This window comes from Drosophila melanogaster, chromosome 4, assembly GCF_000001215.4.
Source record: "Drosophila melanogaster chromosome 4".
Classification (NCBI taxonomy): Eukaryota; Metazoa; Arthropoda; class Insecta; order Diptera; family Drosophilidae; genus Drosophila; species Drosophila melanogaster.
Window position 1 is genome coordinate 213,827 of NC_004353.4, and position 16,826 is coordinate 230,652.

Below are 16,826 nucleotides of genomic sequence, written 5' to 3' on the forward strand. Positions count from 1 at the left end.
CTACTGGTTCTCTGCCGAGAATGCTTCTAAACACGAGAGGTCCTAAGCAAACCACTAGCTACCACGTTGATAACGGGCGACAAAGCATTTTTGGGCGGCTGAAGGGCGTTAGAGTGGCCGTGGCAAAAAGTTTTTTGGGAAATCGATAGAAAATTACAAGACTAATCAAAATATTTAAAGAATATCAACACACTTTTTCAAAAGTGCGGGCGTGGCAGTTTTGCGCGGTTTGTAGGCGTTAGAGTGGGCGTGGCAACATGGGTCAACGCTGCGCTGCGTCTTTTCTAGATTCTGTATGCTGAATCTCATCCTTCTAGCTTTTATAGTTCCTGTAATCGTGACGTTCATACGGACAGACGGACATGACCAGATCGTCTCGGCTATTGATCCTGATCAGGAATGGCAACATGGGTCAACAAACTTGTGCTGTCTATGTTCCTAGAATCTGTATGCTTCATCTCAACATTTTAGCTTTAATAGTCCAGAATTCGAGGTGTTCATACGGACAGACAGACATAGTCAGATCGACTCGGCTATTGATCCTGATCAAGAATATATATACTTTTTGAGGTCGGAAGCGTTTTTGCCTGTTACATACTTTTCAACAAATCTAGTATACCCTTTAACGGGTATAAAAATGCTCGACACGTTACCACGCAAACTCAATCCGCCAAAAGCTGTAACGCCCACATGTTTAAAATTTTTTTAGATTTTTTGTTCTACTTTCAATTGGCCTTGTAATCTTTAGTAGTCTTCAATATCGGGTATATATAGCCGAAGAACTAGCAAAAAAGAATTCTCTCTTGTTTTTAGTGTTAAAATCTTTATTAAATGTTAAAATAACTTACGTTATTTTTTATTACCAATAGTGTCGGTGAGGAGGCAGAGTAAGTTTTTTTAACCGCATGAATGTGTGAATATCACATGCATTTATATAATCCATGCACATGGAATATACGAGGTGAAGTGTGTTCTGCGGCCAAGTCCTCACAAGCAGTACAAATCCCGTGAGTTTTTTGGACATTAAAATACTTTTACTTAAGTGTATCTTGAAAAATAAATTAATCACAAACTTGTTACTCAACAATTCAACAACTTTGAACATAAGCTATTATTTATGATGATTTTATTTATTTAAAATGATTTAAAAATGTAAAATTTATCAGCAGAGCAGGTATGTGTGTACTTTTTCTGCATAATTTTTATTTGTGTCTACTGTATAGGTTTGTAGGGAATCTAAAGGTATACATGTTCGCAGCAAATGAAATATTATAATTTTTAAAATGTATGTTGAGAAACAAACAGAAATAATTTTGCTACACTTTTTCCACGAGGCATTCCGTTTGTGTACACTGTCATACTTAACTCCAACTCGATGTCCTGGGGTCCCTCCAGTGATTTCTTTAATATCACGTTAACTTGGTTGTTGTTTTGTAAAGTGCTGTTAACAGTTTAATCACTTTATTGTAAAATTAAAGCTAAATATATTTTTTAAATACGTACTCAAAACTCCCATCGGTTGCCTTTTGAATATTGGTGGTTGCTTGTATGCGAACAATTTTAAGATCAAATTCGATATTATCATACCAAAGTGGACCTCTCAATGTAAATATGGTACGACCATCTGGAGGTATCATTAGCTTAGAAACGAATGTTATAAAATTATATGTGAAAGCTGACGGTTGGGTGTAACATTCTTCTCCTTCACAAAAGTTAAGATTCTGGCGGCACCGGCTGCAAGAAAAAGGATATAAAATCTTATATAACACTCTTCAAGGCTAAATAACAACAAATTATTTCGTAATTTCGTATGTTAGTAATATGTACACCATGTATTGATGGGGTAAATAAATTGAAGAATTTAACGATGTAAACTAAAATAATAACGAATTAAAGGAACTCAATTTCTACTGTATGTATCGATAAGCGGCATTTATTGAAGAATAAGATGAATTAACGTCTCAAGAATATTCTTTTTGATTTTAAAAGTTCTTTATCAATATAAAATGTTTATGCATTAAAATATCAAAAATTATTTATATATTTATATATTCACATTTAAGCTTGAAACAAATTTTTGTTTAGTTTTTAAGTAAAAGAATTGTTTACTTATAAAGATTTTTATTATTTAGAGAAGATACAAAAGTTATCAACTACATCATTAACAAAGTTCAACAACAGGATCAAATCGTTTACCGCCTTGGGGATCAGTCTTTTGACCATCTAAAACGTCCTGCGTGTAGAAGGGTGGAAAAAGTAATAGGAAAGTTCGATTTCATTGGCAGGGTGAGTATTTACACAATTATTCATTTTTGTAATTTAATTTCCCTATTTATCAAAGGATTAAGATGATTTACCTTTTCAAAGAGGTGAAGTTTTAACAATAGTTCGAAAAGACGACTTTCGTTACGACGAGATAAACTTGCCAGTATATTAATAATGTAAAATCAGAAAGAAACCCGAAACCTAGTGAGAGGTTTCCGGGTCAATAACATTTACACAATTGTCTCGGTAGTTACACATTTCTCAACATTTCCTCTATTTCCCGAACTTCTTTCCTGAATATGTTTATTCGATTCTTCCCATTTTGTATCCCGAGCAATTTCTCATATTGAAAAATAATGTTTGTAACGGAAAAAGTATCTGCACAAGCAAGACCACCACCCCCACCCCGACGAGCTAGAGCCAGATTCTAAAAAGTCTACCCGCCAGTACAGGTCCTTTAATATCTTTCACTAACATACTTCATTTAACGTCACACGAGTATATAAATAATAAAATTATGCCTTTTTTCTATTATTTTCTATTAAATGTATATCTGCTCCTTTGGAAACCCTATGATAAGTTGTAATTAAAATAACTTGAAACTGTGGAAATTTATGTTTTCCTACATTTTGCAAAAAAAAGCAACAAACAACTTAAATCTTTAAAATTTTGTATTGTTCTTCAATTTTGCAACACAAAAATTATACCAATATATCTTAATAAATTCAACATATGTAATTTTTATATATCCCTATATATTAAAAAAATGCAAAAACAACGATACCCAAATTCTTAATTCACGTACTGAACATATTTGCAACGCTTTGTTTCAAATTTACAAACTCTTAAAGGAATCTTTAAGCACGGCTTTAAAAAAGCATAGAGGTTGTTATTGAGAAAAATGTATGTATAGGTTAAAAAGTAAACACGGTAACTATCCCTGATCCAATTAAATGCTAAAGAAAGAAAATACCAATAAAATGGTTCACGCATTGTCGAAAGAAGTTTTGATTTTCGTCTAAAAGACCTCGGGATAATACAGGGAATAATATTTTGATGGTTGACCCTATTTTCCCGCCCCTGTTTCACCGAGACAATTTGGCCAGCGAAATCAACATGTTTTCAGCTGGACCAGAGCCGCAAATAGTGACATAACGAAAATGTAAAAATATTGTTATCATAAATACTAAAGTAATAAGTGAAAACCTCAACATTTCTTATCAAGTATGGTCTTAAACTTTTTAAAGCCTAAAAAGTCTTTTATAAACATACGTAAAATTGTTCTTTTGTGGCATCAAAGGTGAAAGTACTTACTTTTTTTGTTCTGGGTCAATGCTGTATCCAAGTGGACAATTAACGGTAGTACATTTGTAGCTTCCTCTGATATTGGTGCAAATGTCATTCTACATAAAAATAAATATACAAATAGTGTAAATATATACTGTTTAATTTAATAAGACAAGTTCCCTTCGAAAAGTCAAAAACCTTATTTTTTCTTACAAAAAAGGTGCATAAACACATCAGTAAACAAACTAGCGCTGCGACTACGAGTATCTCTCGACGTTTATACAGACGGACATGGCCAGATCGAATTGGCAATGATGCCCTGCCCAAAAATATATACTTTTTACTGGGTCGCCAACGGTTCCTTCATCTGTTACATATTTTTTACCGATTCTTTTACTCTACGAGTAACGGGTGTGAACGAGTTTTTCCTATGGCCGGTTACCCGATCCTGGAATAAATAAAAGACTCCTGGAAAAATTTTATGCAGACAGCGTTAGATGGGCAGACTGGCTAAACCAACGATGTAGATATTGACCAAGGATATAATATATATATATATACTTTTAATTGGAAACAGTGTACCCTCTGCAAAGGGACTTACAATAGTTTATACCGATTAAGACATATTTTTTATCCAAAACAATGAAACTATGAATTTTTTTTTTTATTTCAGAGAAATAATAGCTTTGTGCATTTATCATAAAGTGATCTTATTAGAAATATATTTGCTCAGTTTTTAAATATTTTGTTACTGCAAGAAAAATTAGCTTGCCGAATCTAACTTTCTTGTTATAAGTGAATTTCCTAGTAAGAAATTTGTTTATGTATTTTGTTTGCTCTCTATACATGAAACCACAATAAATACTTACCCGGCCAGTACAAACTTGATTAATGGAATCTGTTGCGCATTCATCGACATCACGACACGTATTCATATCTGCAGCCAATATATATCCACGTGGACAGGAACATTGATACGAACCAGGAGTGTTTATGCATAATCTTAAATATAATGTTTATAATAGTAATACCATTAATGTAATATAAAAACGTTAGTAAATACAGACCCCATACATAGTTTGTAATCCTTATGTACTTCGCATTCATTTATATCATTGCATGTCCGGTTGTCCGGTCCCAATTGGTATCCAGAGTTACAAGTGCATCGATATCCTCCCCAAAAGTTGAGACATTTTTGTTGACAAAGTCCCGGAATCACTTGACACTCATCGATATCAAAACATTGTGTGCTATTATTACCATCAGATTTCTTTTGAAAGCCAGCTTTGCATTCGCAGTAGTAAGCTCCAATAGTGTTAAAGCACTGGGCGTTCAATGGACATACACGTTGTTCTAGAGCGCATTCGTTCGTGTCAACACATGTACTAGCACCACCAATGGATCGTTTGAGCTCATGACCTATCGGGCAGGAGCACACAAAGCCACCGTTTCGATTACGGCAAATCTGTCTTTCGCCACAATTGTGTTCACCAGTATCGCACTCATCAATGTCTATTTAAAAAGAGTATACATACAATACAATAAGAATAATATTAATATTGAATACCTTTAGAATTACGGAAATACTTAATTAAAACATAAAAACGATACTAGCGGACTAAACGATTTAGCTAGCGGAAGAGCGAGGGAGAAATATCCAATATCCTTTGTCATAAAATCCAAAAAAAAAGGAAAATTAAAAAATTTAAATCATGTGTGGACTGCTTTTGTCGGTAGTGTGCGTAGCCATAATGTTTTTGCCATCTTCAGTGCTGTGGTATTTTTCTTTGATTTTCGAGATCACATTTATGACTGGTGGAATGTTCAAGGCTTTTTGGGTGTTTTCATTTCAAACCTACCATGTTGCTGATTCTCAAAATCTTTGAGTGTGCTCGCTACGATGTCAGTGTTGCATTCCCCCATAGCTCTGAGGTCCAGATTGGTTTTAGTAGAGTATTGTATAGTATGAGCTTGTGGTCTAGGCTAAGCGAGGAGCACGCGTTAATGAGCCAATGTAGATTGCTGTCTTTTGTCACTTAGTTTAAGTTGAGTTCAATGGCTTCAATATGCCTGCGCCATGTGAGTCTTATGTCAAGGTATACTTTTAGGTAAGTTACCTCTTCAGCTCCTGGGACTGGTATGTGTTGTTCAAAGTGGTGGACAATCTTGCCTATTTAGCGTAAATGTTACATGCTTGCAATTTTACTTGTTTTCTTTTAGATCTCAGGAACTAAAAAATCTAGAAGGTTGAGATAAAACATACCGAAACATATACGCAGCGCAGGTTTGTTGTTTCACGTTGACCACGGCCAAAGAACCGCCCAAAACTACCCCGCCCAAAAATATTTTGATATATTTTCATAATCTTTTTAGTCTTGCAAATTTCTATCGATTTCTCCACGCCCACACATTTAGATCCTTTAAACGATTACAATTTTCATGAAATAACACATTTTTGAATGTTATGTATTTTTTATAAATAACGCGACGATAATTCAAAACGGACACTTACCTATGCATGATTTACCGTCCACTGTTGATTTGTAGCCGGGCGAGCACTGGAGCAGACTTTCGCAGCGGAAATGGCCATTTGTGTTAATGCATCGTTCATGGTTTCCGCACGGATTTTGTTCCATGCATTCATTTGTATCTTTCAAAAAGACGGAAAATAAAACCGATGTTTTCGATGTTTTCTGTATCAACTAACTGTGTAGTTGTTAAGATCTACGGCCCTAACGGTAACGATATTCATTTTTACCACTTACCTATGCAGGCACCAAGAGTATTCCTATAAAATCCAGGGGAGCAGTCTACACGCCGATTCGTAGAAATGGAATCGTTGTTTTGTGAGTATTCCGGATGTACGGCTAATGGGTATGGGTATCGGCTAGTAAAACTCCTTCGTGCGTTTTCCAAAGATAAAGGCGGAACTGTAGTTGATGTCGTTCTTGTTGTTAACATTGTTGAGATTTTTCTATAACATCGGAATGATCCCCTCGTGTTGTGACAATCATAGTTTGACGGACAGTTATGTGTACTAAGGGTGCATTCATCATCATCTTTAAAGAAAATTGCTGTCAGTTACACGAATCTGCTAGACGCAAAACAGGAATACTAACTTTATCGCCTTATCAATAAAAATATAGTGTACAGTATACGTAAGTACCAAACGAAAAACCGCTTGACAAAGCAACGAACAAAACTTTCTGATATCAACAAAAATTAATTTGTACTTAACTGCATACAATTACACTACATTATTAATTATAAATTTACTCATTCGCTCGAACAAATCGCTCGAAAAGAAATGTCTTAAAAATGTCTTTGTAACGACATATAGCATAAATCTCTAGCCCCATGTAATTAATATAAAAGCGTAGGAAATATAGATACTTAAAACATTTTTACAGCTAAACTACAGTTTTTCAAAAGAAGTAGAGTAGAGTCGAGAAGTAAGTTAGGGCATAATAAAAAAATTGGAGAAGATGGTATATTCCTGCCACCTTTCTATATTCAAAGTGAATTTATTTAAAACGTTGGAGAAACTTATAAGTATATACGTTTACTAAAATATTAAATATTCAAATATTCTGCTAGACAAGACAAATATCTGTAATCTATTTGATATATTTGTATAATTTTTGTTTACTCCCTCCTCTAAAATTCTTTTATATAAAGTTAAAGTTAATTTTTCAGCGGCAAGTTCAACCTCGTTCTCGGTACTCGTCTTCAGTACGAGTTTTTTAGTGAACAATATTAAACTTTTTTTGCGCATCCTTTACAAGTTGTAGGCTCGATACTACAAAAATGTTTAGTCAAATTAAAGCTTTTGGGATTATGAGGACTATACCCTCGCTAAGGCTTTCATGACTCAAATGTGGTGAGCTTATGCTTCAAAATTGTTGCCTGTAGAACAGAAATCTTTCCAAGTAATTTTTAAGACCGGGAGCTCGAATATGCCTAAATTCATAATAGGTATTATTAAATATAATACGTTCTCGACACAAAATCGTTGTTTTAGCGGTTTTTCACTTTTTATATGTATACACTAGTGGTCATAAGTATTTAGACACCATTAGCTTGCAACTACCGGGCTATGCTGTTCATAGTACAGTCAAATAAAGAAGTAAAGTATTGATAATTAAACAAAGAGTGCAATTACAGTTACACGCGAGAGGTATGTTTTGCCGTTTACCTTTTCAATTATCCTTCTGCTTATAAGAAAGCTAGACAGACAACGATTTGGGCGGTGGCAAAAGTATTTAGACATCACATTTAATTACTTCGCATTGATCTCTGGTTCGAAGAATATAAAATTTTGACTTATGTATTTTAGATCAAATGGTTCTTGATAACGTGATACTACGTATCACAATTTATTTCAGTTATAAATTTGTTAAACATGGTGAAAACAGAGGAACTGGGGATTTTGGGGATGTGTAGCCTTCACTGGCTTGGGAGATTTGGTTCCTGTTGATGGAACCATGAATCAAAGAAAATATTTAGATGGCCTTAATAACCATGCACTTGGTGATAAATTGATTGGAAAGTCCTTTATACTCCAGCAGGATAATGCTCCCTGTCATAAGGCCAAACTGATTACGCAGTTTCTGAAAGATGTTTGCGTAAACACATTGGATTAGCCACCTCAAAGTCCAGACCTCAACATAATAGAAAACCTCTGGTCATATATACAACAAAAAAAGGCGTGCAAACTTATCTAGAAGTCGCGAAGAAACGATTTTGGAAATTCAAACCTTATGGAAGAATATTTCAATAGATTATATCCACAGCTTGGTACAGTCTATACCAAAACGTCTGCAAATGGTGATAGACGCTAAGGGAGGGTATATTTTGTATTAATTTGTTATAATTTTTAGTTGACTTTTTGTTCTTTTCATTTTATAACATTTAAATAATTGTCAAAATACTTATGCCATTGCTAATTTGTAAAAGAGTAATTTTTGTTAAATCAACAATGAAGTTATCCATATGTTTATGTTAGCTAATTTAACAACGATAGTCTACCAATTTACTAAAATTATTAAACAATTTTGGTTTAAGTATACAATGAGTTATAAAGAAATATATTGAATATATTTCTTGTACAAATACTTATGCCCACTAGTGTATAAATAATATTTTTTAACAAGGTCTCTTACCGTCACAATTCCCCGTTTCTGCATTTAAGGTATAGCCTGTTCCGCAGCTTTGTAGGCGCTATATAGAATACAGGTTGTAACAAAAGCAACATGTTGTATACAGATTAATATACCGTGCATATATATGATCCGATCGTGTTATCACATCTCTGAGTTGGAAGGCAGTTGTGATTATTTATTGAACATTCATTTATATCTATGGAAGTCAAAATAAATAACAATCCTTATTTTACTGAAAAAACGTACTTACCAACACACTTATTTAGTGTAGCATCCAAATTAAATCCAGGCAGGCAATTGCAGGAATAACTTCCCACTGTGTTAACACATTCCTGATTACTATTGACATGACAGTTGTTTAATGATTTATGTGAGCACTCGTCAATATCGGAACAGGTACCGTTATGCAAGCTGAATCCTTTATCACAAGATTGAATTTTAACGCATTTACGATCTTTGCATTTGTAATCATCTAAGTGAATAGAACGCACTTCAAATTAAAAAAGCTAAAATAATAAGATTAAAGGAATGCTATAGATCGGATTTTTAATTTTCAGATACCGGATTAAGACTGATTAAAAACTAAAATAATACAATTTAAAAATGCTATATATAAGTTTTTTAAACTTTCAGATATCCGAACCGATTCATAGCTTATACCTGTACTCGCAGAGATAAAGGGCATACACGACATATTGAAAAATATGTTACAGGGGTGTGCTCTTTATTTCACGCCCGCAAACCGCCAAAACTGGAACACCCGACACTTTTAGGAAACGTTGTCATTTTTGTTATTTAATTGTTAGTCTTTTAAATACATATGCCAAAAAAGTTTAAGCCACGCCCACGGCCGAAAGCTGCCCAAATTGGCAGCACATTTGTGGATGGAATGTGTTTATTGTATAAATTTTAATTTTAAAATATCCCATTACCCATCCTAGCAGAGTAAAACTGATAGTCCAGTTTAGTCTAGACTATCTAGTTTTATCTGTATTTCAAACAGTTTTTAAAATTACCTTTACATGCATCGTAATCATGGTCATAATGAAATCCTGGTGGACACTCTTTTTCTTTCACATTTAAGCAGTGGTATCCGCCATTCGTATTATGGCAATATTGGGATGATTTGCAGTCATGAAGATCTTCCCGGCATTCATCAATGTCAATGCATTTGTTATCCAGTTTATCTAAATTGTAACCGCTGGGACATATTTGGGTTTTCATCGGAGAGCATGTTACGTTGTTATTATCTAACATAAACCCGGGGTGGCACTTACATTGGTATGCGTCGAAAGTGTTTTCGCATATGTGAGCGCAAAGGTTTTCAATTTTTCCACATATGTCATCTACCAATGAGTACAATTAATTATGATTTCAAATGATACACAAATAAGATATACTTACCATCGCCGGTAAGAACAATAGTTACATTCATATCCTCTTCAGAAACAAACGGCAATTCACCTTCATCAGTAATAGAATTAGCCTTATCGATTTCGTCGATACCGGGCTGGTCTTTAAAGTCAGCAGATCCGTAACAGCACGCTCGGTATGATTCAATTAAGAAAATAAATGAAAATAATGGATCTTTGCAATTGGCTTTACTCGCTTTAACTGCTAATCCGATTTGACAAGAACGACAACATGTCGCATAGGAGCTAGATGTTACATTTCCTTCTCCGTCACAGCGAGTACCGTCTAAAGCAGCCAGTCGACCTAGCTCGCAATCTTGATGGTCCAGTTCTCGAGAACAGCAGACTTCAAGTGTAGAATGACAAAGTCCAAGCCAGAGCTGCGGGATTATTGTTGGGGCTATGTCGATTTTTTTGCAAGAGGCGGTCGTACGAGCATGTCGAAGTCCATTTATACAGCATTTTCGTATATAACCCGATATGCTGTCTTAAAACAAAATAAAACTTTCACTTTCGCTTGATCACAGGATATTTTAAGCCAGAGTATATATTGGTAAAAATCAAAAGGTTTCAACTCTATAAGTATTCTTAGTCAGTATCAACACATGAGTCCATATGGTGATGTCCCTTGCCCGAGGCTAGCATTCTTTTTCGTCATTTATCAATTTCATATCCGAAATCTAAATACCTTAGTGTGGTAATAATTTTAAAGCCTTATAACATAATAACTTAATAACTTAATAACTTAATAACTTAATAACTTAATAACTTAATAACTTAATAACTTAATAACTTAATAACTTAATAACTTAATAACTTAATAACTTAATAACTTAATAACTTAATAACTTAATAACTTAACAACTTAATAACTTAATAACTTAATAACTTAATAACTTAATAACTTAATAACTTAATAACTTAATAACTTAATAACTTAATAACTTAATAACTTAATAACTTAATAACTTAATAACTTAATAACTTAATAACTTAATAACTTAATAACTTAATAACTTAATAACTTAATAACTTAATAACTTAATAACTTAATAACTTAATAACTTAATAACTTAATAACTTAATAACTTAATAACTTAATAACTTAATAACTTAATAACTTAATAACTTAATAACTTTATAACTTTATAACTTTATAACTTTATAACTTTATAACTTAATAACTTAATAACTTAATAACTTAATAACTTAATAACTTTATAACTTAATAACTTTATAACTTTATAACTTTATAACTTTATAACTTTATAACTTAATAACTTAATAACTTAATAACTTAATAACTTAATAACTTAATAACTTAATAACTTAATAACTTAATAACTTAATAACTTAATAACTTAATAACTTAATAACTTAATAACTTAATAACTTAATAACTTAATAACTTAATAACTTAATAACTTAATAACTTAATAACTTAATAACTTAATAACTTAATAACTTAATAACTTAATAACTTAATAACTTAATAACTTAATAACTTAATAACTTAATAACTTAATAACTTAATAACTTAATAACTTAATAACTTAATAACTTAATAACTTAATAACTTAATAACTTAATAACTTAATAACTTAATAACTTAATAACTTAATAACTTAATAACTTAATAACTTAATAACTTTATAACTTTATAACTTTATAACTTAATAACTTTATAACTAACCTAATACAATTTTAAAGATTTGCCCAAAATATACAATGGGCGGTTTCAGTAGGCAGGTACATATATAAATATTCATATCTATTGACATATAAGCAAGTATACTACACATTACTTACCACTGGCCATTGTGGTGGTGACATGCCCTCCAACTATCAAGAAACACATAAAAGCACATAGTTTATAAAACATAACGGGTTCAGAAATCAAATCCGGGTAAAAAATAAAATTAATATAAAGATGGGAGCTTTAAATGAACAGGTCAGGCAATGAATGAGAAAATAAAGAACGCTCATGTGCATACGCTATCTGGAATTATCTCAGTCACTTAGCAGCGCACACATGCATGTTTGTATATGCTTGTATGTATGTATAGCAAATATATAATTTTAGAACGAAGAGGATTTAAGACTGAAACGCGTGTGGGCCAAAGCAAGCTGTTGACATATGTATGTACATATGTATGTATATAAGCCTACGCTATACGTTACATGTATTTACGTACATAAATATGTTTATTGTTCGACGACCTGCTGTTATATTTTCTTATTAAACACACTTTTATTTGCTAATCCCAGGTTTTGTGAATTGGAGCAATGTGAATTATTGAAACTAGGTAAAGGTAGCAGAAAACGTTTAAGATATGATCAATATACATACATACATATGTTCATTCAATTTGGTCACATTCTTCTCTGGCATCCTGAGCAAGTGCTCTGACCGAGATTCGGGGGTTCGCAATCACTATTCGTATAATAATGCGGTCTACGCGCTTGATAATTTTGGTTGTGCGCCAACCGACTCTTAGGTTCAAGCCTCTCCTCTTTTTCCGTGCGATTTAAAACATTGTAGACGGTCGTACGGGATACAGAAAACATTTCTACTAATTCTGGAATAGATTTTCCCAACTGGTGGTTATAGTTTATTAATTGGGTAACTTAAACAATTAATCTCTTTCCAGGCATTTTATCAAATTTAATAATTTACTTTAAGCACGTTCGATCAGCAAAATTTCACAAGCAAAGTCAAAAAATTTCAATAGAAGCGTAAAAATGCAATACAAAAACCAACCACGGAAAAACCAAACCAACCAAAAACCACGGAAAAATCGAGTTAGTTCTAAGAAAAAAAACAAGACAAAGTACGAAAACAAAATGTGTAGAGTTTCTTGACTTGTATATTTAATATTTTAATTTGTTTTTTGATTTATTAGTATAATAAATATTGTTTAATTAAATTTCATAAAAAAATTCCGTTTAATTAAGCAAATAACTCTTAATTTTTACCATTAAAGCCAAAAATTCAACTTATTTCACAGTGTGCAAACAGTTTCTTGACAAACTGTATGTATATCTCGGTAAAACCAAAGACACTATTTTAGTGTCTAGACACTATTCTAGTGTCTTTGGTACAACCATACCTGCTTAACTGTGACCGTCGTTTTGTCCGCTCTTTAAAATTTGAATTTTTTATTATATTTTATATTTTATTATACATACATACCTACGTTTTATAATAACTATACACAGATAAACGATGACCGACGGGGGCAAAGAGCTTAAAATCGGCTAGCAATCTAGATCAACAACATACATATATATGTAAGTGTTTACTTATAGGGTCGGAAATGGTGGCTTATATGTAAATATATATACATACAAATATATATACTTTTTTTTGGCGCAGACTATTTACCCCTATTACCCATCAAACCAAACCAACTCTTAAAGATGTGAAAAAAAGTGACGATCGAACAATCTACATGCAAGGATCTGATGTCAACATTTGAATTCATTCAACACTCTTTAAAACAATATTTATTTATTTTTTTAAAACTTATTTATATAAATCATTTGATGGAATTGAAATAATAGCTGTTTTTGCCAGCAAATAGATTGAGATATTGAATATAATACAAATTTTCTTGATCAATCAAAACCATTTGAAAAAATTGATGAAAGTTAAAATTTTTGTTAATACTGAGGATTATATTGCTCATGGTTAGTTTAGAAAAAACTCGTAAAACTCAATACCGATTAAAATTTGGGACAGGTCCGATAGTGAAATTAAGGCTACACGTTTGAATGAAATGCGAAACAAAAGAACAAATTCAAACAATTTCGGCTGGTGGAGATCAAGACAACACATAGATAGATACATACCTACATAGTTGAAAAAGCTTTAAAACAAAGCTTAAGCGTTGTCACAATACCTTACAAAAAAGCTCTGATCTGCATCAACAAGCATGTAAAAGATATTTTAAACATACATACATTAAATCAGTCTTTAAACGTTGGTAGATCTGGTCGATTGATTCCATAGAGTACATTTTTGAGAATTATTTATTTAATATTCAGCTAGGATGCAGTCTATGACTATCTTTAATATAATTACACAGTTAGTTTTTTTATCGAAGACTTTAAATGGAAACTTAAGTGTTCAACCAGTTTTCCAAACACTTGATGGCTATGAATATACTTCGCAGTCGTTTTCGCAAAACTTACAGAGTGAAAGTCAACTGGAGATCGTTTATGAATGGAAATATTTGGATTTCCTATACTCAACTTTTGTGCAACGCCAACAATCTATTTTAAATGGGTAACAAAACAATTTGGTTATAACAGTTTCTTACAAATCAAGAGATAATTTGAAAAATGTATTAATATTAATAACAAATTGTAGTACTAGTAAAAAAATCAAAAAATACGCCTTTAATAAATTTAAAATGCTTGTATTGTGAGAGGTATAAAAGAAAATTCGAAAAATAAACTATTTGACGCTCTTATGTCACAAATAGTCGAGATCCCCGACTATCAGATATCCGTTAATCAGCTCGTGGAACTGCGAATGCGAAAAAAAATTAACAAATTAATATCTTATCTCGAAAACTATAGGAGACTAGTTCTTATAAATACTTTCTTTTCATTCGAATCATTCAGTGCGTCTCATCCATATCTTTAATATTGATGAATAAATCCTAGCATTATCTCTAATGCTATAGTCGAGATCCCCGACTATCAGAATCCCGTTACACAGCTAGGGAAAATGCAAATGCAAATAAAGATCGACGTACATGGCCAGTTCGACTTGGCTATTGATCCTTATAAAGAATATTGTATATGACCATATAGAACATGGTCAGAAACGCTTCCTTCTGGCTGTTACAGACTGTTACATAAAGGATTATCATAATCTGGCTTTATGTGTTATTCTACTGCGCTGAATTTACTGTCTAATTATTATAATATATTAATATTTACAGAGACTTTGTACCAAAAAATAATTTACCTTTAGGCATTGATGTCCATAATAACCGCCTGTTTGTGACAACTCCTCGTTGGAAGAATGGTGTGCCTGCTAGCTTAGGTACACTGCCCTTTCCTCCAAAAGAGTCAAGCCCGGCAATAAAGCCGTATCCAAACTGGGAGGCTCATGGAAATCCAAACAATCCTGACTGCTCAAAACTGATGTCAGTTTATCGAACAGCTGTAGATAGGTGTGATCGAATTTGGCTAATTGATTCTGGAATTGTCAATGCTACAATAAACTTAAATCAGATCTGCCCACCAAAAATTGTTGTGTATGATCTTAAAAGTGACGAACTGATTGTTCGATACAATTTGGAAGCTTCTCATGTGAAGCAAGATTCGTTGCACTCCAATATTGTTGTGGATATTGGAGAAGATTGCGATGATGCGCATGCTATCGTATCGGATGTATGGAGATTTGGTCTACTTGTTTACAGCCTATCAAAAAACCGCAGCTGGCGCGTGACCAACTATAACTTTTATCCGGATCCCTTTGCTTCGGATTTTAATGTATACGGATTAAATTTTCAATGGCTGGATGGTGTTTTTGGAATGAGTATATATTACAATAAGAAAATAATGGAACGCGTTCTTTATTTTCATCCAATGGCAAGTTTCAAGGTGAGTATAAGGAGTATATAAATAAAGACAAGAAAATGGCTGGGAATTGATTTGATATTGATTTTAAAAAATGCCTTTCTTAACATTGTCTTTATTGTCTAAATAATGGCTCGCCGACTTACTTTTAAAAACCCCTCCTACAGCTTACTACTTGATCAGTCTTACTTAAGGTACTTAAATAAATCTAAATCTTAAGTAAGCTAATTATCTGCAGCTTGTAGGGTCCGAAAAGGCTTATTTCTGTTTTATTTTTATTAACCAAACTAGCAATCCCTTATACTCTACGAGTAACTGATATAATAATAATAATAATTGTGATTATAATACTTTCTCATTTAGGAGTTCATGGTGCCTATGAATATCTTGTTAAACGAATCTGTGTGGCAAACGAATACTCAAGAGTACGCCAAGTACTTCATACCAATTGGAGACCGCGGATATAATTCTCAATCATCTACATCAGGAGTTACAAGGAATGGCATTATGTTTTTTACACAAGTTCATCAAGATGATATTGGATGCTGGGATACATCGAAACCATACACTCGAGCACATTTGGGAAAATTTCATAATATGGAAAACTCAAATCTTATTCAATTTCCAAATGATTTAAAAGTAGACAAAGAAAAAGATCAAAATGTATGGCTTATAAGTAACCGACTACCAATTTTTCTATACAGCAATCTAGATTATGGAGAAGTAAATTTTCGAATTTTAAAGGCGAATGTAAATAAGATTATTCGCAATAGTGTTTGCAATCCGGATAATAGTTATATTAATACATCAAAGTCAGCTTTTGTGTTGATAGAAGAAGGACAGTGTTTTTGAAAACTATGGTAAATAAACAATTACACAACAAAATGTTGTAAATTTTTGAACAACCTTGGTATTTGCGTCCGTTACAAATGATACTCTAGTACCTTTTTTGAAGGTTTGGGTCTAACAGATTTTTGCGCTTTGTTGTGTCCAAGCAATTAACTAAATTGACTAAAAGAATAACAGTTTTTAAACGTGTACGAGTTCCAAATTGGCATAAGATCGGACTTTTAAGAACATACGTATCTAAAATTAGCTTTCTAGC

At 32.6% G+C, this 16,826-nt stretch overlaps 2 protein-coding genes, 1 non-coding gene and 1 pseudogene across 4 annotated transcripts, besides 11 other annotated features; 2 read left to right on the forward strand and 2 right to left on the reverse strand.

Annotated features, from left to right (window-relative positions):
* Window positions 1–88: 88 nt before the first annotated feature.
* Window positions 89–401: a mobile genetic element.
* Window positions 402–444: 43 nt separating this feature from the next.
* Window positions 445–634: a mobile genetic element.
* Window positions 635–1,182: 548 nt separating this feature from the next.
* Window positions 1,183–13,922, reverse strand: CG31999 (uncharacterized protein). Of its 2 annotated transcripts, NM_001297783.1 has the most exons (14): window positions 13,850–13,922; window positions 11,936–12,724; window positions 10,119–10,613; window positions 9,731–10,060; window positions 8,965–9,186; window positions 8,828–8,910; window positions 8,715–8,772; window positions 6,318–6,611; window positions 6,065–6,202; window positions 4,620–5,064; window positions 4,422–4,554; window positions 3,580–3,668; window positions 1,504–1,734; window positions 1,183–1,441 (listed from the first exon to the last, which is right to left on the reverse strand). In NM_001297783.1, the coding sequence occupies exons 2-14, from the start codon at window positions 12,006–12,008 to the stop codon at window positions 1,279–1,281; spliced, it is 2,754 nt and encodes a 917-aa protein (NP_001284712.1). In that variant the 5' UTR covers window positions 12,009–12,724; window positions 13,850–13,922; the 3' UTR covers window positions 1,183–1,278. The 2 variants fall into 2 exon arrangements, with proteins under 2 accessions (NP_001284712.1, NP_726551.2); NM_166745.3 differs by lacking the exon at window positions 13,850–13,922 and having other exon boundaries at window positions 11,936–12,130.
* On the forward strand, window positions 2,131–2,437 carry CR46405 (annotated as a pseudogene).
* Window positions 2,623–2,722: a mobile genetic element.
* Window positions 3,821–3,965: a mobile genetic element.
* Window positions 5,323–5,771: a mobile genetic element.
* Window positions 5,772–5,948: a mobile genetic element.
* Window positions 7,599–8,682: a mobile genetic element.
* Window positions 12,492–13,160: a mobile genetic element.
* A 173-nt stretch (window positions 13,923–14,095) lies between the features above and the next one.
* Window positions 14,096–16,602, forward strand: yellow-h. Its single transcript, NM_143655.4, has 3 exons — window positions 14,096–14,414; window positions 15,079–15,745; window positions 16,085–16,602. The coding sequence occupies exons 1-3, from the start codon at window positions 14,179–14,181 to the stop codon at window positions 16,571–16,573; spliced, it is 1,392 nt and encodes a 463-aa protein (NP_651912.3). The 5' UTR covers window positions 14,096–14,178; the 3' UTR covers window positions 16,574–16,602.
* Window positions 14,610–14,664: a mobile genetic element.
* Window positions 14,750–15,286, reverse strand: asRNA:CR46065 (antisense RNA:CR46065). Its single transcript, NR_133502.1, has 2 exons — window positions 15,105–15,286; window positions 14,750–15,048 (listed from the first exon to the last, which is right to left on the reverse strand).
* Window positions 14,808–14,982: a mobile genetic element.
* A 203-nt stretch (window positions 16,603–16,805) lies between the features above and the next one.
* Window positions 16,806–16,826: part of a mobile genetic element that runs on past the window's edge.

Bases quoted from the DNA above. Each gene is read 5' to 3' on its own strand.
- CG31999 (NM_001297783.1), bottom strand. From the start codon at position 12,008: ATGTTTTATAAACTATGTGCTTTTATGTGTTTCTTGATAGTTGGAGGG. The intron at 6,203-6,317 runs GTAAGTGGTAAA...TCTTTTTGAAAG, and splicing joins TACTCTTGGTGCCTGCATAG to ATACAAATGAATGCATGGAA. The intron at 5,065-6,064 runs GTAAGTGTCCGT...CTTTTTAAATAG, and splicing joins GGACGGTAAATCATGCATAG to ACATTGATGAGTGCGATACT.
- yellow-h (NM_143655.4), top strand. From the start codon at position 14,179: ATGCAGTCTATGACTATCTTTAATATAATTACACAGTTAGTTTTTTTA. The intron at 14,415-15,078 runs GTAACAAAACAA...TAATATTTACAG, and splicing joins CAACAATCTATTTTAAATGG to AGACTTTGTACCAAAAAATA. The intron at 15,746-16,084 runs GTGAGTATAAGG...TTTCTCATTTAG, and splicing joins ATCCAATGGCAAGTTTCAAG to GAGTTCATGGTGCCTATGAA.